The sequence below is a fragment of the Thermoascus crustaceus genome (genome assembly GCF_041956765.1).
Source record: "Thermoascus crustaceus strain CBS 181.67 unplaced genomic scaffold VTN00scaffold_2, whole genome shotgun sequence".
In the NCBI taxonomy this organism is placed as follows: domain Eukaryota; kingdom Fungi; phylum Ascomycota; class Eurotiomycetes; order Eurotiales; family Thermoascaceae; genus Thermoascus; species Thermoascus crustaceus.
The window spans coordinates 659,109-686,376 of record NW_027192528.1 but is presented as its reverse complement, the minus strand read 5'-3'; the positions used below and the strand labels follow the sequence as shown (position 1 = coordinate 686,376).

The 27,268-nt window shown below is 50.6% G+C and overlaps 10 protein-coding genes across 10 annotated transcripts; 6 read left to right on the top strand and 4 right to left on the bottom strand.

Moving 5' to 3' along the window:
• Nucleotides 1-121: 121 nt before the first annotated feature.
• On the top strand, nucleotides 122-3,428 carry VTN00DRAFT_3764 (uncharacterized protein; the record flags this gene model as incomplete). The annotated part of the gene is made up of 9 exons (XM_069430117.1): nucleotides 122-136; nucleotides 191-259; nucleotides 326-622; nucleotides 675-1,307; nucleotides 1,358-1,591; nucleotides 1,653-1,988; nucleotides 2,040-2,543; nucleotides 2,595-2,993; nucleotides 3,051-3,428. 9 exons carry the CDS (start codon nucleotides 122-124, stop codon nucleotides 3,426-3,428), a joined length of 2,865 nt encoding a protein of 954 aa, XP_069289285.1.
• A 622-nt stretch (nucleotides 3,429-4,050) lies between these two features.
• Nucleotides 4,051-5,462, bottom strand: VTN00DRAFT_3763 (uncharacterized protein; the record flags this gene model as incomplete). The annotated part of the gene is made up of 2 exons (XM_069430116.1): nucleotides 4,051-4,265; nucleotides 4,346-5,462. The coding sequence occupies 2 exons, from the start codon at nucleotides 5,460-5,462 to the stop codon at nucleotides 4,051-4,053; spliced, it is 1,332 nt and encodes a 443-aa protein (XP_069289284.1).
• A 1,051-nt stretch (nucleotides 5,463-6,513) lies between these two features.
• VTN00DRAFT_3762 (uncharacterized protein) lies at nucleotides 6,514-8,859 on the top strand (the record flags this gene model as incomplete). The annotated part of the gene is made up of 2 exons (XM_069430115.1): nucleotides 6,514-6,829; nucleotides 6,911-8,859. The coding sequence occupies 2 exons, from the start codon at nucleotides 6,514-6,516 to the stop codon at nucleotides 8,857-8,859; spliced, it is 2,265 nt and encodes a 754-aa protein (XP_069289283.1).
• A 656-nt stretch (nucleotides 8,860-9,515) lies between these two features.
• On the top strand, nucleotides 9,516-10,462 carry VTN00DRAFT_3761 (uncharacterized protein; the record flags this gene model as incomplete). Its single annotated transcript, XM_069430114.1, has 4 exons — nucleotides 9,516-9,715; nucleotides 9,803-9,940; nucleotides 10,070-10,355; nucleotides 10,439-10,462. The coding sequence occupies 4 exons, from the start codon at nucleotides 9,516-9,518 to the stop codon at nucleotides 10,460-10,462; spliced, it is 648 nt and encodes a 215-aa protein (XP_069289282.1).
• Nucleotides 10,463-11,544: 1,082 nt separating this feature from the next.
• VTN00DRAFT_3760 (uncharacterized protein) lies at nucleotides 11,545-12,795 on the bottom strand (the record flags this gene model as incomplete). Its single annotated transcript, XM_069430113.1, has 1 exon — nucleotides 11,545-12,795. The coding sequence occupies one exon, from the start codon at nucleotides 12,793-12,795 to the stop codon at nucleotides 11,545-11,547; it is 1,251 nt and encodes a 416-aa protein (XP_069289281.1).
• Nucleotides 12,796-16,312: 3,517 nt separating this feature from the next.
• Nucleotides 16,313-19,927, top strand: VTN00DRAFT_3759 (uncharacterized protein; the record flags this gene model as incomplete). Its single annotated transcript, XM_069430111.1, has 3 exons — nucleotides 16,313-16,388; nucleotides 16,443-17,028; nucleotides 17,080-19,927. 3 exons carry the CDS (start codon nucleotides 16,313-16,315, stop codon nucleotides 19,925-19,927), a joined length of 3,510 nt encoding a protein of 1,169 aa, XP_069289280.1.
• A 627-nt stretch (nucleotides 19,928-20,554) lies between these two features.
• Nucleotides 20,555-23,388, bottom strand: VTN00DRAFT_3758 (uncharacterized protein; the record flags this gene model as incomplete). Its single annotated transcript, XM_069430110.1, has 5 exons — nucleotides 20,555-20,704; nucleotides 20,767-20,927; nucleotides 21,022-23,107; nucleotides 23,193-23,270; nucleotides 23,335-23,388. 5 exons carry the CDS (start codon nucleotides 23,386-23,388, stop codon nucleotides 20,555-20,557), a joined length of 2,529 nt encoding a protein of 842 aa, XP_069289279.1.
• A 460-nt stretch (nucleotides 23,389-23,848) lies between these two features.
• Nucleotides 23,849-24,469, top strand: VTN00DRAFT_3757 (uncharacterized protein; the record flags this gene model as incomplete). Its single annotated transcript, XM_069430109.1, has 1 exon — nucleotides 23,849-24,469. One exon carries the CDS (start codon nucleotides 23,849-23,851, stop codon nucleotides 24,467-24,469), a length of 621 nt encoding a protein of 206 aa, XP_069289278.1.
• A 376-nt stretch (nucleotides 24,470-24,845) lies between these two features.
• Nucleotides 24,846-26,407, top strand: VTN00DRAFT_3756 (uncharacterized protein; the record flags this gene model as incomplete). The annotated part of the gene is made up of 2 exons (XM_069430108.1): nucleotides 24,846-25,049; nucleotides 25,106-26,407. The coding sequence occupies 2 exons, from the start codon at nucleotides 24,846-24,848 to the stop codon at nucleotides 26,405-26,407; spliced, it is 1,506 nt and encodes a 501-aa protein (XP_069289277.1).
• Nucleotides 26,408-26,784: 377 nt separating this feature from the next.
• VTN00DRAFT_3755 (uncharacterized protein) lies at nucleotides 26,785-27,126 on the bottom strand (the record flags this gene model as incomplete). The annotated part of the gene is made up of 1 exon (XM_069430107.1): nucleotides 26,785-27,126. One exon carries the CDS (start codon nucleotides 27,124-27,126, stop codon nucleotides 26,785-26,787), a length of 342 nt encoding a protein of 113 aa, XP_069289276.1.
• Between the last annotated feature and the right edge of the window lie 142 nt (nucleotides 27,127-27,268).

Below are 27,268 nucleotides of genomic sequence, written 5' to 3'. Positions count from 1 at the left end.
AGCTAGTGGCCCGGGCGGCGGAGCTCCAGGCGATCGCGGGACTCGGGATTCTGGGAGCTCCGCGACAACCAACTTCATCCCCGCGATATCATCGCCACCTTATGGCGCGGGTTAACAGCAAATGGCTCTGACTTCGGTAAGCGCTGACGCTCATAAATCGTCTGTTACCAGTGCTGACCTGCCGAAACAGTGGAAAACATTCAACTTCTTCGAAGTCTCGGAGGTCAAGCTACCGGAGGAGAGCTCCTCGGTCTTCGTCGTACGTGTTCACCTTGTTACCTTCTCCTGTTCATGTCCTCGGCCGCTAACATTCCTGTCGCAATAGAACGAGGTTTCATCTGTTTGCACCGGCACATCTAATCTCTTCGTTGGCACTCCCGATGGCACGGTTCACATCCTCTCGCCGGCCTTCAGGGTCATGCGGTCCTTCAGGGCCTACGACGCGGGCAACATAACGCACATGAAACAAATTGAGGGCACGTCACTGTTAGTTACGATAGCTGAGGACCTTTCGAGCGAACCGGTCCTAAAGGTCTGGGCGCTCGACAAGCTGGATAAGAAAACCGGGGTACCGCGGTGTCTCTCGACGGTCTCTGTGCAGAACGGGAAGAGACAGTTCCCTGTAGGTTTTTCCTATAATTACAAGGTAGGGTTACTTGCGCTGACTTTAAAAGATATCTGCGTTTGCAGCTCTAGATGACCTGTCCCAACTCGCCGTGGGTTTCGCAAATGGGTCTGTTACAATCATCCGAGGTGACTTGATCAATGACCGGGGCGCAAGACAACGCATTGTATTTGAGTCGGAAGAGCCAATCACAGGCCTTGAGGTGCAGCGAGGCGCGATAACATTGCTATACATTGCCACTACGAGCCGGATCCTCACTCTTATTATCGCTGGCCGAGGTCAGGGACAACCGGCACGGGTGTTGGAAGATGCTGGCTGTGGCGTGGGTTGTATGGCGTTAGATCGTGAGACAGGGGACATTGTCATTGCCAGGGAGGATGCCATATACACCTATGGACCCCGCGGGCGCGGTCCAAGCTATGCTTTCGATAGCCCCAAGTCTTCGATCAATATGTTCAGAGACTATGTGGCTTTAGTCTGTCCGCCGAAGGCGCCGTCGTCGAAATCGGATTCTCTTCAGAGATTCGGCGTCAGTCAGGTCGAAGATATCTTTAATACGTCCACGTTTACGTTGCTCGATACGGACCTGAAGTTCATCGCTCATTCTGAATCCCTTATCTCCCGTGTGAAGAGTGTGTTCATGGAGTGGGGTGATTTATTTCTTCTTACTGTAGATGGAAAGGTTTGTTGCAAAAAGAATGATTTGCTGGGATCTTAGCTAACTCTATTTAGATCTATCGCTACCATGAGAAGACGCTTCAGCAGAAACTCGAGATCTTATATCAACGCAACCTCTACATCTTGGCAATAAACCTCGCACAGAAAGTTGGCGTTGATACACTGCAACAAAATGTCATATTCCGCAAGTACGGTGATTACCTCTATCAGAAAGGTGACTATGATACGGCGATGCAGCAATATCTTCGAGCTATCGACAACACTGAACCTTCACAAGTAATTCGGAAGGTTAGTCCTTTATCTCCTTTCCAGGATTTTCCTCGAACATCAAGTGTTAACTGGCCAACAGTTCCTTGACACGCAACGCCTGCATAATTTGATTGAGTATCTGGAAGAATTGCACGATCATGAACGAGCAACGGCAGATCATACGACGTTACTACTAAATTGCTATGCTAAGTTGAAAGACACTAGCAAGCTAGATTCGTTTATCAAAGCTCCAGGGGAGTTAAAGTTCGATCTTGAAACCGCCATAGCAATGTGCCGACAAGGCGGCTACTTCGAACAGGCCGCTTACTTGGCAACAAAGCATGGAGAAAATGACATGGTGGTCGACATCTTGATCGAGGATTCGCAGAAATACGCAGAAGCTGTGGAGTACATCTGGAGGCTTGATCCTGAAGAGGTTCGTATGAACCCTTAATTTAGCACGCAGCCACAAACTAATTAGTGCAAGGCCTACCCTAACCTCATGAAATACGCCCGAGTGTTGCTGGGCCATTGTCCAAAGCCGACAACACAGCTCTTCATCGACTACTACACTGGACAGTATCGACCGAAGAAGGAGATACAACCTCCTACGCCGTCTCAGCCGCAATCTGCGAGCGCAGTTCAGAACCTAGCAGCTCTCCTTCCTCTTCCGTATATGAATGTTGGCACAGGTACAAAGGCTCAACCTATTGAGGCCCAGGTAGCTACTCAGGACAGAACTCTCGAATCGCCTCCCCCATATGAGATTCCGAAACCTCGAACAGCTTTCTCCTCGTTTGTGGACCACCCTCAGGAGTTTATTACATTCCTGGAGGCACTTATCAAGCAGGAGAACTTGAAAGAAGAAGATAAGGTCGACCTATACACAACTCTTTTTGAGATGTATCTCGACACAGCAAATAGACAAAGGGATTCTGTTGAGAAGCAGGGATGGGAGAACAAAGCCAAGAAGCTGATAGAAGGCAAAGACGTAAGTGCAACTGAAGCCTTGTTCTACTGTTGAAGCTAATTTAGTTGGCAGATTCCTATATCGACTTCGAACGTCTTGCTCCTCTCCGACCTTTCGAACTTCCGAGAAGGGTCAACTCTTGTGCGGGAGCAAGAAGGTCTCATATCCGACATATTCCGGTCGTACACCGCTGCAAAGGACACTCAAGGTGTAATCAGAGCGTTGAAGAAGTACGGACCTGAGAAGCCGCAGCTTTACGTGGATGCCTTGACCTACTTTGCTTCTAGCCCGAAGATATTGGACGAGGCTGGGGATGAGTTGGATGCGGTTCTGAAGAAGATCGACCAAGACGGCCTTATGTCCCCGCTACAGGTTATTCAAACTTTGAGCAACAACGCAGTAGTAACGATGGGAATGGTGAAGAAGTACCTGAGCGACAATATAGAAAGGGAACGGAAAGAAATATCCACCGTACGTGACATCCTTCGGATTTCCTTGGTTTCACAGCACTGACAAATAAACCCGCAGAACCGTCGTCTGATTTCCAGCTATGCCTCTGAGACTGAAGCCAAAAAGAGAGAAATCGAAGAACTAGGAAGCAAGCCTGTCGTGTTCCAGTCGCGCCGCTGTATGTCCTGTGGGGGAACCCTAGACCTGCCAACCGTCCACTTCCTCTGCAAGCATTCATTCCACCAACGATGTCTGGATCGGGTCGATGAGGACGCAGAATGCCCGGTATGTAAACCGCAGAACGCCACGATCAAGGCAATCCGGAAGAGACAGTTGGAGTCGGCGGACCAGCATGACCTGTTCATGATCGAACTGCAGCGCAGCAAAGACCGCTTTGGACTTATCAGCGAGTTCTTTGGGAGGGGAGTGATGCGGCCTCAGCAGAGCATGGAATGAGACCTTACCTATCTATATGTTCTGTCTGTCCTGCGCGAAATATTACGATTTTCTGGCGTTTGGCTTTTCTTATATACCTAGATTCTGACGAGAGAGTTACGAGCATACCCGCAATACATTAGGCGCTATTTTTAGATGTCCGTTTATGTCAACTACCTAAGTACGTGGCCGAGTCTATCTTACAACAGTCCTCCTTCATCTGGACACTGCTGCATTGATAATGGCCAGGGTAGGCCCCAAGTAATTTGCTCAAAAAACCTCATTTTACAGACCGGGTAGCTTAAAAAACTAGAAGGTAATCGAGGCATGGTGTAGAGACTCGACTCTTCCGCAATTGTTGGTCTCAACATGGTACATAGCCTTAGCGCGGACAAGTTTTGATAAATTAGCAATTAAGAGATTCATTGGACACGATCCTAGTTCGTCTTTTTTAATGTTAATTACTCTTTTGCTTCCTCTGTATATAACGAGACCAGTGTAAAAATCAATTCATGAGTAAAAATGCCGACCATTTCTGAGAAAGTCCTCCGGAATTAAATAAAGAACCTAGTAAGGTTTCAACGTTCCTTCAGGGAAAAAGAAAAATGATAATAATGATTTTTTTTTTCGCTAACATACCTACCTACCTGTGTCTCCTGAATCCTCTGGAGGAGGTATTATTAGCAGCAGATGTACTATTAAGCGCCATCAGGGGAGGCAGGGGACAGTCCCCCTGATGGATCTGGTAAAAGCCAACCATGCCCTTGGATAGATGGTCCGAGACCATACAGATCACCTGCCAGAGACCGGCATCCACGGCGTCCATGCGCAGAGTGAGCATTTCGCCGTCGTTGACGCCTTTTGTTTTTTGTTAGTTTTGGAGACTTATATTTATGTATACTGTACTGGGAATATTGTTTCCTTTGTTTGTGACTTACTTATCGTTGCATAATTCACGCCCAGATAATTAAAATTGTTCCCGTGCATGTGGAACACATGACTCTCGGATCCATGCGCGTACACATACCAGATGACCTTGTCGTTGAGACACATGTGGAAGATCGGATTATTGGCAAACACAAACCCGTTGATGGTGTAGAACGTCGGTGCCATGTCCATCCCACCGGACGAGAGCAGATTTGTTATCTGCGGATGCCAGATGGAGAAGTTTCCGTTGAAATGGCCCGAGATGTCATCGATGGACGGACCCGTGCTGGTGGAATTGACATGATGCGCCTTGGCATTGATCTCGGACATGAACGCGTTCGACTCGTCGTAGCCCATGAACTGGAAGACGAATTCGCGGTGGGTCGCCATGGTCGCGTTCATCATCCCCCGCTGGTAGATGATCTGCGGTCCGAGGAGGCCGCTGTTCATGTCCTCCTCCGGGCTCACGAAGGATTGGTACCCGCGCAGGATCGAGGGCTCGCCCGGAGGCGGAGCGTTACCCTCGTTGACAAAGAGCTTGTAGACGGCGCAGCCGCCGGGGGGCACGGCGTCGTGGACCCCGAAGGGTGATTCCTGTCTGGGCGCCGTGTTGTTGGGATAGGTCGTGCCTTCGTTCTGCTTGTCATATGCTAGCCCCTTGGAGTGGAGGGTGGCGAAGTTGTCCGTCAGCCGGTTGACGAAAAGGATCTCGATCATGTCGCCGACTTCTGCTCGGATCGTGGGACCTTGGATTCCATGCCATGGGGGCTGTGGTGCCAGTGTCGTGAAGTTGGAGTCTGTATACCCTCTGTACACGGCTTTCTGCCACTTCGTCCCGAATTCCGTATAGTTTGCGGCCTGTGCCCGGGGAGAGAGATTGAGTGGGACACCAAGCCAGTTGTCAAAGCCAGTCGGGGCGTAGTCCCAAGTGATCTCCTCAGCTGCGATGTAGTGCCGTCGAACGACGCCGCTGAAGTAGAAGTCAATGGGTTGGGAACCCGTTAAAGCACCGTTTAGGGCCGCAGTACATCCTCTTAGGGATGAGGTATTAAGTGGGGCACCCTCTGAAAAGGCGCATCCAATAAAAAGGTGGAAGAGAAAGCAGTATATTCCTGGTCTCATGTTCATATTTGGTGTTCTCAACGAGGCCGTCCGCAGAATTGAAGTGGGATGCGAGATAAAGAGAGGGTTCGAGCAGTTTATGACCTTGCATCGAGGTTTTTTTTTTGAAACAGCTGAGATGCAATCATGACCTCAGCTGAGAAAAGTCAGATACCTGTCAGGCTTTTTTATATTGGCTGTAGTGGCAGAGGCTAATTTCCTTTGCATAGATATCGTATAGGGCTAAGGTTGCGAACCGAAATGGTGGATGAACTATGTTCTGAATCCGGCCATCCCGTATGGTCTGCATATCCAGATCCTTTCCACGGGGTTCCGGATGCAGAGACGTAAAAAGAATAGTAAAGCATGTCTCTACAGCTTTTCTCGTATTCAATCAACCGTGAGGCTGATTTCAGATGATAACGGGTATGTACTTCCTAAGATATCTAATCGCACACACAAACTGTTAGATAGCATTGTGCCACAAATTTATGGGGAAACCTACTACCTCCAAAAACCTGAATCCTATTTAAGGAATTGGAAAAGCTAATGGAGTTCTCGGAACTCGTTTTAAGTTTCTGGAAATATGTTGTTGGCAACCTCCGGTGACTTAGAACAACACGTGAAAGATTTTTGGTATGGTCCTCTATACCAGCGCTGATCAGGTTGTTAAATTGACGTACGAAGAAATTTATAACAGTGGTATAATCCTTAACTTGAGAGTACCGCCTCGTATCTTCAATTGATTAATAGCTAAAAGGCTGCAAATACCTAATATCGGCAATGAAGGAAACAGACTTGAACAATTCTAAGAAGAAAAGACAAAGCCTGAAACTCAATGGCCAAAGATCGTCTAAACACGACGTGCTATATGGGTCATCGCCTTTTAGCTGAGAGGAACGTCATTTTCTCCAAGGGCTTTGAGATGGGGATATCCCACCAGTCTGCTTGTTTGTTATCTTATCATCACGTGGCATCGGGTTTAGTGGTTCCACGACGCGTCCGAGTCGATGAACAGAGTCCATCCCCCGCAAACTATCGATATTAGATCGTCTAGATACCGTCTCATCCGTTAGGAATGCCTCCAGACCGAGTGATCCAGGACTCTGATGATGAGGACGATGCGACGTCCATCGACCCGCTACAGGACCAGTCCAGTGTGCGGCACTCGTCGCTCGCAGAGAGCAACGCTGGGACAGTCAATGGAGAGCAGCGATATGACGCGGAATTAGAACCATTACCACAAGCACAGTCAGGTTCCCCGTTTGCAACAATAAACTTTGATATCTTCCTCCAATCGCCATCCCATGAAAGAGGAGCTCAAGAGTTATCTTCGTCGCAACAGAGGAGGGAGGAGAGATGGATCCCCGCGGAGATCGGGGGTGAATCTGTGGGTGAGTGCCATCAATTGGGATTTCATGACTACGTCAATTACTTCATCTGGGGAGGTAGTTACTGATGTTGTACTTCCATAGGTACCATGATGAGTGAGATTAGCCGTGCCCAGAGACAGTTGGTGGATGACAATTTTACCTACGATGACCTCCAGCTCCCTCCCACTGGCGAGAATACAAATTCAGCCCCTTCGGGATCTCCATTGGCGAAAAGCAACAAGCGCAGTCAGACCATGTCTGAGCTGGACGATAGAGGAATCGATGGAGAAGAACGTTCGGGAAATCGGATAAAGCGATCGAGAACGTCACTGAGCTACCAGTCTGGGGAAGTACCAAAGCCGACGATCCTGCTCCAGGAGGAAAGCCACAGAGCTGAAGGCATACGTGATTATTCGGAATATGCTGAGACCACCAACGTGCCCCTCAACGACGGATCTACTCATCATGTACATGGAGATACTTTTGTGACATCCCATAATGGGACGGCCGCAAATACGTCATATAACTTCTTCGAGTCTTCTATCAGGGACAATACGGAGATGAGTACTATATCAATCCCTTCTCCAGCGCGCGATCCAAGCGGGAAGCAATCAACTGCTCCACGGCAGACTCCAGGTCGGTCAAAATCTATGCAGATATTATTGGATTCGCCTCATGATACGGAACCATCTTCCTCTTTAATCTCACCGCAGGTGAAGAGAACAAAAAGCGAACTTCCAGCCAGGGACATCCTGCAGCAATCTGAAAAGAGTGCCTGTGACAAGCTTTCGCTTTCTGCCCCCATTGAAGTTCCAGTGGAGAAGAAGAAGCGCGGCCGTAGGAAGAAGCAGGTTGCGCCAGAAGAGATTGCTGGAGATGAGCCGGATGAACTCAACGCTGATGGACCTGCATCGGCGACTCTGCAAACCCAGCCAACTAAACGTGGGCGAGGGCGGCCTCGAAAATCGGAAGTGAACAGAGGCCATAGCGAAGGATCAGAACCTACTGTGTCTAACTCACACAACGATGATGTTGCGGCTGGTGCGCAAACCGACCAGGCGGTTCCGGTACCGGCAGAATCGAATGACGTCAATGCCGATAAAGAATCAAACAACAATTTAGTTCCCCAAGAGACGGAACGATCTGAACTCGACCCGTCTCCTGATTCCGAGGAGATGGACATAGGGCTCCCGAAGGAGCAGTATATACCCCGACCAAGCCGCTCACGAGCTCAGCCTGTTGAGGAAGACATGCCTTCGGAATCGATGGAGAACCCTCAAAAAGAAACTAAGAAAAAGAAGCTGAAACGAGGAAAGACGACCTCTGTCATCTTGAAGAAATCTTATGAATCAGATATTGAAGATGATGTAATATGGGTTGACGAAAAACCAGATAATGTCGTGTTTAAGGATGAAGTCAGTACCTCTGCAGCTGTCAACGTGGAAGTCCCTGATATTAAGGAATCTGGCTCGGAGAAGAATATTGAGACAGTGGAGACCAAGCCTTCTATGACTGAAGCTGCTGAGCGAAAGAAAAATGCCACACCTACGGACCCAGCAGCTCCATCCCAAGTTGGCGAACCTGTTCCTGGACCCAAGAAGCGTGGGCGGAAGAGAAAGAAGACCGCAGAGCTGGCCAATGCAGAACAACCAGCTGAAGGTGGTCCTCAGCAACTGCAGAACAAGGACGAAACATCTCAATCGAAAGACACCTCAACTGCACTTCAGGACGTCTCGACGAACGCCAACCTAACAATGACCAATGACAACCAGACTACCAATGATCAAGATCTCAAAACAGACACCGCGAACGAGGACGAAAACAGATACCCCAGCTCACCTGAAAAGCGAGACCCGAACGCGGCACTCGAAACGCCAAAGAAACAGAAAGAGGTCTCGGAAAACGACCTTTCCACGCCCAAAGATGTTACAGGCACCACAAAAGGACCGACGAAACATAGCCCGATTTCAACGACAAGCAAGGTCCCATTCCGCGTGGGCTTGAGTCGCAAGGCCAGGATCGCACCGCTGTTGAAAGTGGTTAGGAAGTGAGGAAAAAAAAGGATATCCTATAAAATTCTGGGACATTTTGCTTCCGTAAGGTCTGCAGTGGAAAAGAGAATCTTTGATTGCCTTTACACAGTCGGGTTAGAGGAAAGAGCAGCGTGAATTATTTATACCCCTTTGAAAACTATCAACTTATGTACAAAATATACCTTACTGGGAGTCTATGCGCCTGATGAACCGTTATATGACTACCTTATAACGGTCACATTGCCATTACAAGAGCGAATGACATTTAATCTGTCCGTATGACGTAGATATATATATATACTTAGGTAGCTATATAATGAAATACTAGAGGCATAACCGATCTCATAGCATCATGCGCCAATATGCCGAGCGATATTTAAACCATATAACCTCTTGAAACCAGCCATTAAAACAGCTTATACTGACTACGGGCCTATCTGGATCGCCAGAAAGACGGAAGCGTATATACCTTAGGTAGTATCTACAGTTAACCATGGATCCAATCCCCAGCCGAACTCACATCCTATCTATTTATTCCCGCGAACCCCTCCTCCACAAATCTGCTGATCTCAGACAATTTCTTGGCCCATATTTTGTTAATATCTATGCCTGGCATCTCCGTGTAATAGATTTGTCAGGGTTTACACTTTGTTCTTAGGTTAGGTAGTTAAGCAATGTCTCGACAGGAGGAATCGCCTCGCACACTACCGATTCGCACTCGATCGTATTCAGCTCCCTCTGGTAACCCCCGTGCTCCTGCTCCTCCTTCTGAACCTTCCAGTACAGTCCCTGTCGCTGTCCCTGCTTCTTTTACCAGTACTACTCCATTTATTTATCCATCACTCCCAAATCTCGAGCATGACGGATTTCCAGCGTAAGTCAGAAAGAAAGAAGCCGCCTGTGGATGTAGAAAAGAAAACCATAGTTTGTCCATCCGCAGTCTACCTAACTACGTCCCTAGCACCAGTGCTTGGATGGCGAAAAGCGACGTAGACGCCTACATCACCGCCCTCCGCAGGAAAATAGAATCCGGCTCCGCCAGAGCCGAAACATACCAGCGACAACTCGACCGGCCGCTCGAATTACGGGAAACATCTCTGTAAGTTACTCTTTTCTTATTATTCCGTCCCACCGTCCCTTCTTCAAAGAACGAAGGGGAAAAATGAGACAAACTGACGCACTCCTCTACTCACGACTTACCCTGTACACGGCGACAGCCACATCTCAGAAAACGAACCCCCAAACCTCCCAAAACCGTGTACAAACGGATCCAGTCTCTCAAATCCTTCCTCTCATCACAATCAGCATTGATTCCCGAAGACTCACCCTTCCGGATCAACGCCAAGGCAGTTCTGGAGAAGTACTGTTCCGGCGAACTGCAGGTTGAGCCGGGAATGGTGACATACTGGGCGTATGGGAGGCAGCTGTGCGGTCCGAAACCAAAGGATGAAGGTGATATGCTTGAGGCGGCGAAGGAGAATGGTGGGGAGAGGGGGTGGTTTTGGGTTGAGGATGTAAGTGAGGTCTTGAATTGTGGATTTTCCTGATTATTTAACTTTGTTGGTTTGAGCTAATGTCTTTTTGATGAACGCGGCAGCCAAGAGAATCGGTGCAGCAATAGGTTAGGTAGGTAGAGTTGTTGAATAGTCATGAATCTAGCTAACTGTATAGCCTCACGGGAGACGCCCCAGCAGCTGTTACTACTAGGACTCTATCTAGGGAGAATTCTGAGCCTGGAGTCCTGAGAACTTCCAGTACCCCCAGGGCTTACCTGACCTTCTATAGAAGTGACAGAGAGCTCTCACACCCCTGAGGCACAAATGCATCCTAGAGAAAACTACCATAAAAAATAATAAATATAAAGGAGAAAGAATGCCAAGGAACGCGCATGGATTGAACCCACGACGTTTTTCAGGTGGTTCGCACCCAGGTACGGACCCCTGATTGAGGAGGAACTAGTGCCTCAGCCCACTAGACCACCCGACGCGGATTGGGTAATGGGTGAGGGAAATACTGAGTGAAATACAGCCTAGAAGGGAGGTTAGGGGAGTGTGCCGGTGGTTGCCTGGGGGAAGTGAGGGCGGGAGGAGAGTGAAGGTAGAGGGGGGTGGTATCCGCCGTGAAGTGAATGGGAGGAAGATAGCGGGATTGGGATAGGGTCACATGAGGGATGGATAATAACATGGTATCATGCTTGCCTAGAAACCATACTGCATCTTATTGATTTGTTACTATCAGCCTTCATGACACAAAATCCGCTTTCTTGTACTAAATCAAGCACGGATGGAGATGAAGGATACAGTAAGTTGCAGGATGGAAGGTACTCATTCTATCAACAATCGGCCCAAAGCTGTCCTGAAACCAGCTCCATATCCTAGTAGACAGTTCTCTTCCGGTTATCACCACTTGCGTCAGGTTTTGAGCCCACTTTCCATCTCTTGCCATACTCGAAAGAATCTGGAGAACTATGTCTAGAGACAAATCCGATAGTGGCTGGCGCCTATCCAACGACTTATATACCGCTGCAGGCATTCACGCTGCAAGAAGGGCTGAAGCTGGAGCCATTGCATGTACGCGAGTCAGTTGGAGCATTATAACTTAATCAAAAGGACTTAGGACGTACACAGTTGGGCGAACAACAGTGTCAAATCGCTATCAAGAGCAGTGCTGAGTAGCATTGCCACAGGACCAGGAATTCATAAGTCAAGTACCAGGTTTGGGAATGGGCTTTACAGCGGGGTTTAGTGCCACTATATTGTTGCCGCCGAAATTAGGAGCAGCAACACTGTAGTCCCAACGATACCAAAAGTCTCGAGGGTCGTCCATACATTCACCAACGGTAACTGCGCGGTAACCTGCAGCATATGCCTTTTGGAGAATGTATTCTGTCAGATTATAGACGCTCTGGCTGTGTATGTCGTGGGCTATCGTCAATAACGGTCTGCCAGGAGGGTCCCCCATCGCAAGGGCCCTGTCGACGATATCTTTAGACCGCTGAATGAAATCCGGATGGTCGTTATTGTAGTCATCAGTGTCGAGATTGAAGTATGTAATGTGGTAGCCAAGCTCATCCATGTCATCGACGCAACCCGATTCGACAGAGCAGCTCGAATAAGGCGGGCGCATATATGTCGGAAAGCCACCAAGGATGTTACGAAGGGCAGCTTCATTCTTGAGCATCTGATCACGACGCTGTGGCTTCGAGATCCTGCTGAGGTCCTGATGGGACCAAGTATGACTGGCGATCTGATGACCACTTCTGTGCATACGCTGGATTAATGGACCCCAAGGCAAAGTGAAATCGTCAATTTGACCCTTTCCAGAATTGACACCAGTGATGAAGAATGTTGCCTTGGCATTGTATCTATCTAGGATATCGAGAAGGTCACTTGTGAAGCGGTTCGGGCCGTCATCATAGGTCAGAGCGATTGTCTTTGGCACGGTGCACGAGAAGATGGGACTCCGAGCATATGGAACCTTTCCGTTGTGTGGCCGAACGACGTTAATAGTTGGTGAACCTTGTGGAGTTCTATGGGCATCGCAGGCGCTACTGTAATCGAGCAGGCAATCCGGAGACCGACAATGATCTGGTGTTGTGCCGCAGAAGCCTGGAAAACATCTGTAAGCGGAGGAAAGTTCGCTCAAAACGCAAGACAGATTTGTATTTACCTGCAGGCGAACAGCAGAGGCCTTCTGCACACGCTCCGATTCCAGGACCACATCGACCGTCGATGGCGGGAGTTTGCGGGTTGGACTGCTCGGCTGAGCTGCGAGAAATAAGCGATACAAGTCCAAGGCTGGAGAAGAGTAGACCGCCACGTAGGTACATCTTGGCTGGGATGTATACCGAGACGCAGATGAAACTGAAGGATAGACCATAAGCGAATGTGCTGGTTGAAGTGTGCCGTACGAGTAAATGAATGGTGTTGTAAGATGGATGGAAGAATAGTCCATGTTGAGAGAAACGAGAGAATTTAAATTGACACCATGGAGGAGTCGCTGGCTTCCTTTTCTGCGAGACAAACGATGGAAAGAACAGGAACAAGAAACGAGCATTCAACAACTCATAGGCAAGAGCATTCCCAAGAGCCTGTGCAAGGAATGTAACAGGGCCGTGGCGACTACCTAGTCAATTCTGTTTTCAAGCAAGAGTACGGTTTACAACAGAAGCCATTTATCAAATTAACACTGAGTTGATTCGCAGAGACGGCATGGTTAAGAAAGTAGAGACATCCATTATCTTCCGGTCACTATTCCAACTAACATGCCCTTTTAAACCCACACAGCAAATGCACCATGGCCATTGACTATTCCGACAGCTGACCATTGACCAATGATCCTCGAAAGAGACTTCCCTGGAGTGTTAAGGAGGTCAAATCATTTCATCAGATAGGCTACAGAACAAAGCGCCTAAAGGCCGTTATACAATGTCGTGGGGCAGCCTGGTGGGCAAGTCCAATTGGCCAGGTCCGCTGAAGCCATGGCGCGGATACATAACTTCTGAAGTTCGGCATCATGCAAACAGTTTAACCTTCATTATTACTACTCAGCAACTCAGAATGTTCTCCAGACATCTCAATTCCATATACGAACAGCCAATCAACCCGCACACCCAGAGCTCTTGTACCTACCTACATTCATACGGTCCGCTGCCTGTGAGGGTACGTATCGCATTTACCACCAGAATAACCTCCCACTTTCCTCTGGGCGGGCCTTTCCGCCTGCTCCCTTCCGCCCCTTTCTCCGCCAAGTCCTTCCCGCCAGATCCTCCCGCCAACTGTCCATCCGTAGCGGAGCACACCATCAACTGTTCAACCCTGATGGACCTTTCTGCCAACTGCCCAGTCCCGGCGGAGCCTTCCGCCAACTGTCGTCCTCCTTTGTCATGTCGGGGGTTGTTCCCTGACACGGAGAGGTAGTTAGCTACGGCAAAATCACTGGCGGGTGGGGAGACTTATAAGAAAAAAAAGGGGCCGTTCCCTCATAAGAGGGAACGGCAGTTTCTCTGCTGATACCATCCGCTAGGACCGTTCTCATATCCGTATCTCCAGCAATCTCGCAGCACACACATCCCACAGTTACCCCTTCTCACAGAGCGGACGAATCATCCTCATCACCAGGAGCTTAAGTGCTTTCCCCTATAGTGTCATATCCAAACCTTCACTCGAACGACGATGGCATATCAAGCAAACCTCTGTCGAAAAGAGACAAGGCAGCAGACCACCATCACAGACAAGCCTAAGCTTTGATCCTCACTCATGAGAGGTCCCATTCTGGCGATCCGATGCCCAACCTAACATTTCGACCGGGTGTTTGACATGAGAATCATCGAACCAGCGAGGCAAACATGGATATCGTAAGACGAGCGGGGAAAGCCGCAGGTCAAGCCTCGATTCAGATAATTGCAGCTCATGGAGATAAAGACGATAGGGCTCCACAGAATAGGGTATGCTTGCTGAGATCGGTCGGACACGGAACTCGAAACGGACAGACGATGGCAATAGCTTGAGAAACGCGGTGATCGTGGCCGACCGTGTCCTCGTGCGCTTGATAGCCAAAGATAGCAACTCTTCAATGGCTTCCTCACAAAGCCAGTCTAACCACTTGATTAGGCACCCCATCTCCCAAGATCTCCGTAATTCAAACGCGGTTTCCAGCACCATACCAGGCCAGCCTCTCGAGCTCCAGACCCCAAAGCCCTTTCGAGCGACGGGAAATATGCCTCTCTCGTTTGTAATACAGTATCCTCAGGGACTAGTTTTTATTTCCTCTCCCTATCAAACGCATGACGTGCTTGAAAAAGGAGGGCATTTGTGAAGCGGACAAAGAACATCCTCAAAAACCGCTTCCTTCTCCCCGAAGGGAGGGATGACTGTGAGCAAGCCCACAGACACCGGTGTCGGCGCCCATCAATCGATTTGCAAGCTGAACTTGCAAAGAGACGGTTAACATGGCTGATCGGGACCTTCTTAGCGAAGCTCGAGACTTTAAGGCTGTTGCCGCGCCTCGAGGCAAGCAGGCAAGCTTCCGTCATGAAGACGTATCCATCGAGAGAATGAGTTGGAGAGCAGGGACGAGTAGCCCAGGTTCCTCGAAGTTGGAAACACGCACGGGACAGCAGCCAGTTGTCAAGAGACCAAGACGTAAGAGCCGAGGAGGCCGACTGTTAAGCCGCATCAAGAATGAAGCACTTCGCACTACAAGCAAACAGAGCCGCGACCGGAACGTGACAACAAGCCAAAGAGTTGACGGCATTTCGCTAAGACTACCAGTCAACGAGCCACGTCCTTCAAAATGCGAAGGTAGGGACCTCGCTACAACCCTTCTATAAATAGCGCCTGGGCACTAGAAACAGAAGGAATTGATTCCGACGAGTGGATCCCACCGCATCTTGAATTTCGTGACTGTTCGTAGGCGGCTATCGTAGACGATAGGCAATTGTTGTGTTCAACGTGGCAATGTTCGTGTAGTGACGGAGAGATCACCTTTAGCGGTTGGAGTTGCAAAGCCGGCCTTGGGTCCAAGGCTCCAAAGCGTCTTTTCGAAACAATTGACCTGAATGGCGTTGAAAGCTCCCAAAGGCAACCTCCCACACAGAGGCGCCCGGCGTGTTTCACCTGCTCTCTCTCATATGCCTCTCAACTTGCATGCACAGACCTAGCATCCCATAGTGATCAGAGTTATTGCCCAGCTTTGGTAAACCGACGCGTGTCCCTTTTGGGACTTGAAGACGCATAGTAAACCGTCTTTTAGTGCCCTGTGACAGGCTCTGGGCATCGGACGCCTTTCACCAACTCGATCCCCCGAAAGGGATCGAAGTGGCTAATCAGCAATCCGACAACTATACCATGAAACTCATGCCGTACGCGGCACTGAACCGACCAGAGAACTATTAGGGTTTAGGTTCCAGTTCCTCACCAACCCCGAACAGCCTGGCTCGCACCATCGGCTTCACGCACGGTAGAGCAGGCTGATTCTGGGGGCTGCATTGAAGCATAGGCGAGAACTGGGGAACTATGGGGAGGATAAAACTGTATAAGACGCGCCTGTGAAGGCAAGAGAGTGGTGGAGGACGAGAGCCAGGAGACATGGTAACGCGTGGAGCATCGCGAGAGGATCATGAAGACATGGGTCCAACAAAGGCCCAAAAAAACAAGGGTTAATCAACTGGGAGTTTGAAACCAGAGCATATCAAGAAGCTATCCTCGCTATTGAAGCGCATATGAGGGCGATGCAGGACACGACTGGAAAAGAGAAGAGATTAGTTTTTGACGCCTTGATAAACAGGATGCCGACGCGAGACGCGCGGTCACGTGCGAACGCGGGACCCGGCTTGGTAATGATCACGTGCACATTATTGCCCCGCGACCCGCCGCGAGAGCTCCGCCAGTCTTTGAAGATCTCCGACGCCGAAGTAGAGAGCTGTAGACAACGTTATGGATCTCTTCGAGCCTGCCCTGTTCGATCTTCAATGATGGGATCTCCGAGTCGGGTTAAGCAGGCGTTTGAGTCTGCAAACGAGTTCCTGACTCCTGTATTAAAAAGAGGCACGCACTCATGAAGCTCAAGATATATTTCTGGCAAAGCTAACAGTGCATAAGAGGAGATACAGAAGGCTCGCGGTGACTCTCTTGTGGAGATTCTGAGCAGGAAGTTACCCAACTATACTCCGGGAGATGTCCCCGCAAGGGCCGATGTCATAAGAAAAGCGTTATCCATCCTCACCAGTATTCATGTTGCGTTTGCCACGCCGGTAGAGGACGACGAAGAATTAGCCCACGCTGATTCCAAAGAGGAAGATGCCGCTTTAGAAGATGCAAAACGGCGTCGAGCGTTACATGCGCTCTTAGACCTGATCTCTCTCGAGGGTATCTATCCCTCACTCTCACAGGGAGTAGGGATACCTCTCGAGAAGAGAGTGATCTCGGTTCTCCCCGCCGGAGTTATTGCCAAACAAGCCCCTGTGCCCGCGAATACTAACCCACAGGATGAGGCGCTTCTGGATGAAACTCTGAGGGTCTTGGTCGACATCCTTTTCGATGACCGGCCGAGCATACAGCCAGTTGTCCGCGGGCGTATCCTAACTGATATAATAAGTGGTACTGCAGACCTCGCCTTTAATTCCAAGACTCTATCGTCAGATGCAAAAGTCCGATATCAGCAGATATTCCAGAAAATAATCGACGAGTATGTGTCGTTCTGCGCCCTTTGTCCTACATTTACTGAACATAAGAACAGGACTCCGACCCCAGTTCTACTGCCGACATTATCGGCCTATCTTCAACCAGAGGCTGCCTCTTGGTTCAAGTCCATCATCTCGGGTCATCTTTCCCGCATACCTCTGCGCAAAGATGGCGTTCTGCAGACGATGGTTTTTGTTGCATCCCAATTCGCTCCTTCGCTCGGAGAATGTGCTCAGGAGCCATCTTCACACGGACCTCCTGTCACCGTTCAGGCAATTATGCAAACATCAAAATTGCTCTCATCTGTACCTCAAGGCATGGATCCCGCCGATTACTTTCGGAACATTGCACCAAAACTGTTGGCATTGATCGATGGCGACGACCCTGACTTGAAAAAGACTGCATCCTACGTCGTCGGCAGTGGAATCCTAGGCAAGCGGATGTATGGCGCGCCGGGAACTATCGGGCATTCGATATTTGTCGAGCCTATCTTTAAAGGCCTCGTGGCTGAGCTTGATGATGCATCGAAGCCCTGGATGAGACGCTTTTCTGGCTTCGGAGAAGCTGATGTCTCCACTGATACACAAGAAAGTCTGCGGGGGGACGTTGTTGTAGGAGAATCAACGCTTCTCCTTTGTATTGAGAGACTTAGCATTCTTACTCTCCAACATCCGAACCCTGGCCTTGTAAAAAGGCTCATTCATCCCGTGCTTGTCCCCCTGTGGGGTTTGGCTTGCTACGCGCAGGAGCAAAGGAAATCAGTGTGGTATGATAAGGTCTCGCCTCTTTTACAAACTTTCTTCGGTGTATCCGTTGGAGTGCAGCCCCTGAAGAAAATCGTTGATAATCTGCTCTGGAACGGTGGCCCCAGCTGGACGTATGACCCTGGCCGACAGGGTGGAATATCATTGAGGAAACGTGATAAGGCTGACTCCCAAGCATTTAACTTCGTCCACCTGATCGAGTCGTTAGACTCTCGTGCAGACGAATTCGTCAAGCTACTAGGTTCCGATCCTCAAAGTGAGGAGCGGACAGGTGACATATTTTTGTATGTGAGCGAAAAATGGCTGGTACAACCCTCCATCAATAGACCTTCTCCGAACCGACTGGAGCTCCTGCGGGATAAGGAAGATTCTGAGATGATGGTCCAGAAGCTCGTCAGTGCGAAGATTGCGGAGAAGCTGCTGAAGAATTTCAAAGATACCCTATCTCGCCACCCTCTCAGGGTCCTTGAACTGGTCAAACAGCTTATCGACAGTGAGGTGAATCAGGTTGAGGAGCGCGAAAGCAAGCGAAGAGCACGAGATACCGGAAAGGCATCTTTAGCGTCGTTGGCCAACATTGTGCCCAGGGAAGATGAGAGCTCAGCAGAGCGTTTGCAGCACACTGACTCGGCGGAGTCATTGTCAGCTGCCTTCAGCTTGCTCTCGACCATCCTGGCAGCACCTGGTTTTTCTACAACGGAAGCTATACTTCCAGTGCTTGAAAGCATAAAATCTCAACTGGATCGGCTGATTCCTAGTCTCCCATCGTCCCTATCGAAACCAGGGACGACCGCCTCCATGCTTCTGGAAATACACCTAACTTCTCCCGAGCAGAAAAAGACGAAGGAGTCCAAACCGGAATCATCTCACGTCTCCGATCTTGAAACCCACCGTCAGGTCCTCAGCAACCTCAATTCTCCTCTCCCACCGGTCCAAGCGGAGGGACTCTCGCTCCTTTCCAACCTTATCACGAAATCTTCTCCAGTCCTCGACATACCTTCCACATTGACCCTCCTATTATCTCTCATCACAGACCCAGGCTCTGAATCAGCTGCAAATGACGAATTCCTTTATCTGAATGCCATCAAGCTCATTGGCACTTTGGCCTCCAAACACCCACGAACAGTCGTCAAGACACTCGTCGAGCGCTATGCCGACAGGCACGAAGAACGGACCCTCGACCAGAGACTGAAGATCGGAGAATCCCTGCTACGAACGGTCCAGGACCTCGGGGAGGCACTCGTCGGAGAAACTGCCAAAATCCTGGGCGAGGGAATGATCTCCATCGCGGGACGACGCGGACGAAAACCACAGGCGCAGGAAGCCCGAAAGGAACAAATCAAGAAAGAGAGACGAGAGAAAGAACTCAAAGAGCGGGAATCCGCCATGCCCCCGGGCTGGAAGATATCCACCCCCATACCGCCACCTAAATCGGAACCATCACATCTCGACGAAGACGACTCCGACGCCGAAACCCCCGAACAAGCCGCCCACTCCGCCAACATTTTGTCCGCCTGGGCCGCCGGCGCCGCCGCGGACGAAAGCCCCGACGACCTCCGCGCCCGCACATCCGCCATCTCGATCCTCGCCACCGCGATCCAGACCAACCTCGCGGGCCTGGGCCCCACGATCGCCTCCTCAGCCGTCGACCTTGCCCTCTCAACCCTAATTCTCGAACCCGGCCCCGAGAGCGCGATCCTCCGTCGCGCAAGCGTCGTCCTCCTCCTCGACCTCATCAAGGCCATCGACGCGGCGCGGGAGGAGAAAGGCGCCGGCGCGCTGGGCTTCGGGTTCTCCCTCGCAGATAACGACCGTGCCGCAGAATCAAGCAGTCGTAACCGCGCCCCCGCAACCATCGGGAACATACCCAGCATGCTCCGCACGCTGGTGTTCGTCGAGTCTCGGGAGACGGATACGATCGTTCGGGGCCATATCCGCGTCTTGATCGAGAGTTTGGAGGCGTGGCTGGAGAAGTCGTTGATGTGGGGGATCGGGGCGCACGGGAGAGGAGAGATGGGTGGAAGGGAACGGGATAATGAGCTGAGGCTTGAGCTGGGTGATAGGATTGCGGGGCTAGATATCGATCCGTTGGCGGGTAAGGATGGACGGGGGAGGCCGAGGATTGAGGAGATTGAATAATGAGAAGGGAAGGCGCTGGTTACGTTTGTGTTGTTAAGTATATAGAGATGAGATTTTAAGAAGATGATGTCCAAAAGTTATTTACCTTTACTGGATAACTACTGTACGCTCATGTCTCGGAGACGTGTGTGGCACCGTTGATGCATCCACTGAATCTTGGAACCTCGAGTATCAAACTACCATTCCACACAGAAAAAAGAACAAGAACGATATTAAAACCCAGGTAAACAAACTACTACTCATACATACACATCAAGAATTCCATCCATCACCACGACCATTGCTCTCTCGCACTCTCTCGTCTCTTCCGAGATAAGAGAAGGCAAATAGAGTGTAGAGAACCAGTCTCTGACGCAAAAGACAATACATCGTAAGTGGGTATGAAGACAGTTTTGTAAAAAGACACGCAAATAAAGAGCCGAAGGTGTACATCAAATCAAATCAAGCAAACCTAGCCGCATTGCTACAGCCCTGGCACGCAGATGGTCCGCTTGTTGATCGACGGAAAAAAAGACGTCCCGAACGTGTCTCATTCAGACATTTGTCTCCCCAGTTCAACAAACTAGTCCGTTGTGAATTGATATGTACCGCCAACCAGCAGTCTTGTCTGTCTCATTTCGATGGTCATCAGGGCTTTCGACCAAGTGAACGTTTGAAATATGGGATAATGCGTTTCCAGTCACGCCGGAAAGTTGAAGGGAGTATGTCGGTGAGGTCAAAGGTCAGGAACGAGAAGGGACGTAGAGATGAAGCTCCATTTGAGGTTCTAGCCAAGTCCTGTGGTCAGTCATGGTAACGATCATCTCAAGGAATTCATTCATAGGTAGCGGGAGGTTTACCAGAAGTCTCAAGACCAAGAAAAATCCCATCTCACCATCCGCGTCCGCGTCCGCCGCCACGTCCCATTCCACGACCACCTCCCCGGCCTCCTCGGGAAGCACCACCGCCACCACGACGACCAAACTGGCCGCCAAAACCACCTCGATTGCGGAATTGAGACCTGAAAGGATTATCGGGCCGTGGACCGACATTGATACGCGCCTGGCGTTCCGCATCACTCTGATGGAACTTGTTTTCGATACCGATCAGCTCACAGAACTGTGCCGTCTGCGGGTTATTGTACTCGGGAGGCATCTCATTGGTGTGGATCGGGACACTGGGGTCGTAGAAGGGAGCTGTGGGTGTGAAGTTCTCCGGGATAATGAGCTTCCCGGGCTTTACAACGTGCTCCTCGATCCACTTCTCTGCCTCGAGGATCAACGGCTTGTAATAGGCATCGCCCTTATCTGCTGGGACCTTAGCGCTGGCATCACCCAGCTTGAGGTCGTTGGCAAAGACGCGCGTGATTGCGAGCCATTCCTTGTCGTACTGCAGACGGAAGGGGCGCTCTTGCTGGACGCCTTCTGGCTGCTCGGAGAAAACAGGAATCTCAGCGAGTTCGAGAAATTCGCGATTTGGAAGACACTTGTCTAACGCCAGGAACTGGGTCGTCTTGTTGAAAATAGCTTCCGGCAATGGTCCATAAACAGCAGGCTCAGTTGGAGCATGGGTACTCTGCGTAGGACGAGAAAAACTTGCGGGGAGCTGATTGCGAATATCTTGGGGAACATCGTCGAATTCACTGCGGATACCCGAGCTGGAGGTCGTCTGTGGAGTGCTTCTCACTTTGTTGCTCTCCTCACTCGCAGTGGGCTTTTCTGGATGTTCGCCGTCCGAAGCGCTATCCATGTCAATGTCGATTTCGTCCGCGTTCTTTACGCTGACACTGGCCGCCTCAACCTTGGGCTTCTTGCTTTCGCGTTCCTCATCATCGTATCCGGAGCGTTCGATGCCAGTGACTTTGCGACCAACGCCATCTTGGCCGACATCGACCTTACGCCAGGTCAGATTATGGTGGAGGTCGGACACTGCTGCAGGTTCGTTCCGACGCTCCTGGAGTTCTCTCATGAAACGAGCATTATCCTCCGCTGCTTCCTTGGCTGCAACAGCGTGGAAGTTGTTCCATGCCGAAAGTTGAGCACCTACGTTCGTGGGCTGGGCGTATCTCAATGGTGCAGTCTGAGGCTGGACATTTGCTTGAGTGACAGCGGGCTTAGACGAGACTGCAACTTCATCCCCAGCTGGCTGAACATTTTCCTGAGAAATAGCAGGCTCAGGCGTAGCGTTTTCTTGAGTAATGACTGGCTTAGCTGAAGTATCCTCAGTGCTAGCAGGCTCCGGTGCAGTGTTCTCTTGAAGAGTGGCCGGCTTAGACGCAGCATGCTCTTCGGTAACAGCAGGATTAGACGGAGCATTTTCTTGAGCGATCGAAGGCTGCGACTCGGCATGAAGATCTTCGTGCTCAGCCGATCCGGAAGGCACGTCCCGATTATCCTTTGCTTGCTCATCCGAAGCAGTCGCCGGCGTCTGGTCAACTGCAGCAGTGGTTCCTGCACTCTGTGATCCATTTTGGTTCATGCCCTCCAACGTGTCGTCCAAGGTAGTAAGGGCTGACCCGTCCAGACCGTGGGGATAATGAATTTGAGGATTTACCTCGCGTGAAACAACATCAGAGTTGACCGGCCTGCCATTATCAGGCGGGACGTACTCGCCGTGTTGGACAGATGCAGAAAATTTGACGTGTAAGTGTGCAGAGAACCAGTATGGAGGACGAAGACGGTCCAGAACAAATTTCGCAGCGGTACTACCGAGCTTTCCCTCGCGGGAATCTTCACGAAACCCGCGCTTCACACGGAACAGTTGTTCATAGTCTCCGAAATACTCGACGCCTTTTGGCCAGTCGTGCGAGAGACCAAGGTCGACCTGAGTGCGTATTTGAAGAAGCTTTCGAACATCAAGTTCTCGAACGTGGTAAATGCTCTGGGTCTCGTCACGGTTATATGGAAGTCGCTCGAAATGAGGCTTCCTATAGTCGTAGCCCTTCCAAATTCCAGACAGTCCAGCAATGCGCAGTGGACCACAGCGGAGAACGTTGGCAGCACCCAGGTAGTAGATGTTGGGCGCAACCCAACCTCCGTAGTACAATTCAAACAAGTGGTTGCTTGCTTCATGATTGCCACCGATAAAGATGGTCAGATATGGAGCCGTACGCTTACCGCTGTAGTACTCGTGGAAGTCACCGATTTGCTTGTACTTTTGCGGCACAGACATGCAAACCAAGTCATATGAATTGCGGACAGCCTGAATACCGGTTAGAAGGATACCATGGAAGATGTATTGGGGGGGGGGGGGTAAGACTTGCCTGAAAATCACCGCCAATAATGACCAAATCGACACCATCCCAGCCCTTGAGCTCAGCAGAGCGCTTGACTGAGGCGTAGATGTTGTGAAGCATTCCATGACCCTATTGATACCGTCAGCAGAAGGATTATCAAGAAATCCATTAGCTCGTCAGATATGGCACTTACGCAGCCTTCAAGGGCCACACGGAGGCTCGAACGAGCCGAACTCAACGTTGACATGGTGGAGGCGCACTGGGCCAAACTCACTGGCGTTGGACCCAGTCTCCTGCCACAAATGGAAGGATGGGATGCAAGATGTATCAGTCTGATGGTAGATGGAGCTCAAAAGAGTTGAGTTTGATGCCGAGACTACTATCACGACTGGGTGAGTACAGGACACGTGCTCAGGAGGAAGATGTCACAGACAGGAGACACAAGCAGAGATTTATTTTTTTACTATTTTCACTAGGCAGCGACGAGCGTTGTTGTCGTGGGTTGGCGACTAAGCAAGCGGGTCTGGGAGGATATCTGGTGGTGGTTGACGCTTAGTCGCCGGGCGAGACAGGTACAAAGAGAGACAGCGAAATACTGTGAGAGGAATGACCCAACAAACTTCCAACATATCACGGGTTTTTGGCTCGTCACCTTCACCTTTTCCACAACCCCACACTGCTGGTCACTTTCTTTCACTATTACTGCTATGGCTCCTACGGAGTCAGCCGCCCGGCTGAATTTTCTGCGGGACTCCGCGTCCTTTCTCAGTTCGCAGAGCCCATCCACGGCGGCTCATCTCTTGGCATCTCACAACCAGATCCTTTATGAGGACTTCAAACCATTAAACTACCGGCAGAAAGAAACATTCTGCGGTGCATGTGGCAGTGTCAGAAAGCCAGAACATACAAAGAAATTTGAGGTCAAGCCTAAGAATGTAAAGTCGAAAGGCAAACCGTTGAAGGATACCGGGTCTGCAGGGGCCACGGTCTACAAGTGCCTACAATGCTACCGACGAACTGTACTACCACATCGAAAACCAGCAGCACGTCCGAACTTGCAGAAGCAGTCTATAAGCACTCCGGCCCAGGTATCTTCTTCATCGACAGTATCAACTGCAGAAAAGGCTCCAGAGAAGGCTGCTACGCAGGCGCCCTCGGATACTGCAGTCTCCGTCGATGCACCCGCCAAAACGACCTCTGAGAACGCCAGCAGCAAGAAACGGGCCAAAGCGCGAAAGCAAGGAGGTCTCCAAGCCCTTCTGGCCTCGAAACAGCGCTCGCAGGCGTCGACCTCGTCATCGCTCGATCTGCTGGACTTTTTGCAGTAATTTCATGCCAAGACCGGAGAATCGGCGCCTGGCGTCCGATCCCGTTTTGGTCTAGCGCGGGGTACGCAGACAGGCTAACCGTGATAGGCAAGGTGCGCCTCCACCGCCGCCCGACCCCGCCACAGGGAATCGCAGCGAAGGTTCCGGCCCGCGCTGGACATTTTTTTCGAGAGCACCTGACGGCGCAGTGCAGACCTACTTGAGTCGATGACTCGCTCTAATTGACCGTCTCCTCTGTATATCACTGTGACTTACGGTCCTCCTTTCACTTTCAGTTTATCCTGCACAGTTGTTACTGTGCGTGGCTACGAGACTCACTTAGATTTCGGACTTGTCTGACAAATACATCGCGCCGCACATTCGCGCATTCTCAGACATGTCTAAGGACGCAAACATCGCGCCTGCCGCGGCGCAAGAGAAGGAGAATGCTACGGAGCAGATGGACCGCATGCTGGACTCGATGGTTCAGCCCAAGGAGGCGAACGAGTCTCAATTCCAGAAGCCCGGAGACCTCGTGGAGAGGGACGAGGATACCGGTCTCGTTCAGGTCGAGAGTCTGTGCATGAACTGCCACGAGAATGTAAGTTACTCCGCTAGAATCATATTGATGAGATGTTGAGCTAACAGCGTCTGCAGGGAACGACCAAGCTCCTGCTCCTCCGCGTCCCATTCTTCCGTGATATTATCCTCGAGTCTTTCGAATGTCCACACTGCCACTTCCAGGACAACTCGGTGAAGTCTGCGGATCAGATCCAGGAAAAGGGAACAAAGTACACTCTCGATGTGGAGAATGTGGCAGACTTCCAACGCCAGGTCATCAAGAGTGACACTGCCATCTTCAAGCTCGAGACGCTTGGAATTGAGATGCCCAAGGGAGAGAGCCAGCTCACGAACGTCGAGGGTGTGTTGAGGAGGATCCACGAGTCCCTGTCGAGCGAACAGCCCCTGAGAAAGGTCCAGGCTCCTGACCTCTACAATGCTCTTGAGCCTATCATCGCGAGGTTGGAGCAGATGATTAACGGAGAATCTTTCCCCTTCACGATTTCGCTTGACGACCCCACCGGCAACTCATGGATCGCCCCTTCGCCTCACGACAAAGGAAACAAGTATAGGCGCAGGGACTACCCTCGTACTCACGAGCAGAACGAGGCTCTCGGTATCGCTGCCGACCCAGAGGCTGTGAAGCACGAGGCCATTGCTCTTAAAGAGACTGTTGGCGACCCCGAGGATCTTGACATCATGGACGGAAAGGTCTACACCCTTCCTGCAGAATGCCCTGGCTGCACGAAGCCATGTGTGGTCAACATGCAGAAAGTCAGCATCCCTCACTTCAAGGAAGTCTTCATCTGGAGCACAGTCTGCGACCACTGCGGCTACCGAACCAACGAAGTCAAGACCGGAGGTGCGATCCCCGAGAAGGGTAAGCGGATCACCCTCAAGGTCGAGAACATTGTGGATCTCTCCCGTGATATTCTCAAGTCCGACACCTGCGCTCTGCACAGTGACGAGCTCGAGATGTCCGTGCAGCCTGGTACCCTAGGAGGTCGGTTCACCACCGTCGAGGGTCTCCTCACTGAGATCCGTGACCAGCTGCACGGCCAGATCTTCGACATCGACGACACTGCCCACACCGGTGGTGACAGTATGCCCGCCAACGAGAAGGAGACCTGGACCCGCTTCTTCAACCGCCTCGATGCCGCCATCAAGGGAGAGATGAAGTTCGTCATCACTCTGGAGGACCCGCTGGCCAACAGCTACGTGCAGGACCTGTGCTCGCCGGCCCCTGACCCTCAGATCACGATCGAGGAGTACACCCGTACGGATGAAGAAGAGGAAGATCTGGGACTGAAGGACATGAAGGTTGAGGGGTACGAAGAAGATGCGGAGAACGAGAAGAAGGAAGAAGAGGCCAAGGAGGAGGCGGGGCAGAAGTCGTGACTCTGGTCGCATCACTCCTCGCCGTCAGATGATACCAGCTATTAATTTTTATGTCACGAAACCTACGATGTCTTTTGCTCCGCAGTTTATGTCAGGGGGCGTGCTGATGACTTTTTTTCCCCTTCTCGTTTTGATTCCGTGCATGATGTATGGTGGCGCTTCTTTTTTTTGATGTGATGTTTATGTAGAGTTTTGGTCTGTTTATATCCCTGCTGTCGAGATGTGTTTACGAATCGGTGCAGTATATTGGTGTGTTTATGGCATGGTGAAACATACCTCGGTATATTTCCGCTTTCCAAAAGTCGATAGAATAGATGAAGTTCGGGGAATTCTGATCTCTTTTATTATCATTCAGTTTATAGGCATAGTTAAATGATCTAATCTGATCTAATGCGCAGATTGACATTGACCCTTATCAGGAATTTGTCATGCGCCTCTGATTGTGTCCATTGCTTGTCGGAATTATTTCTCCATATTCCAGGGCATATCATGGTCCCCACGTTCTTTCTTTGGTGGATTCCTCTGTCTTCGAATTGGGGGCCTGGACTATTGCCTTTCCTAAATCCCAGTAGTGCCTTGACCCCAAGGCATAAAGTGCTTTGACACCAGCTCAGAGCACCCAAGAATGCTGCGATACTGTAAACGCTCGTCGCTTCCGCGCGGATCCGTGCCCATGCGTACGTAGAAGCGCGTGCTCTGGGACAGACGGTTTCCTCCATGCTCGAATGTAGATGAGCGGGTCATTCGACATTCTGCCTGACATCTCTCCCCCTTGGCTCCCTTTTCTTTCATTCTTCCTCGATTCCGAGGATTCTCCCCTCTCAATTGGTCCTGACGAGAGCCAGACCAAGGGATTTAAAA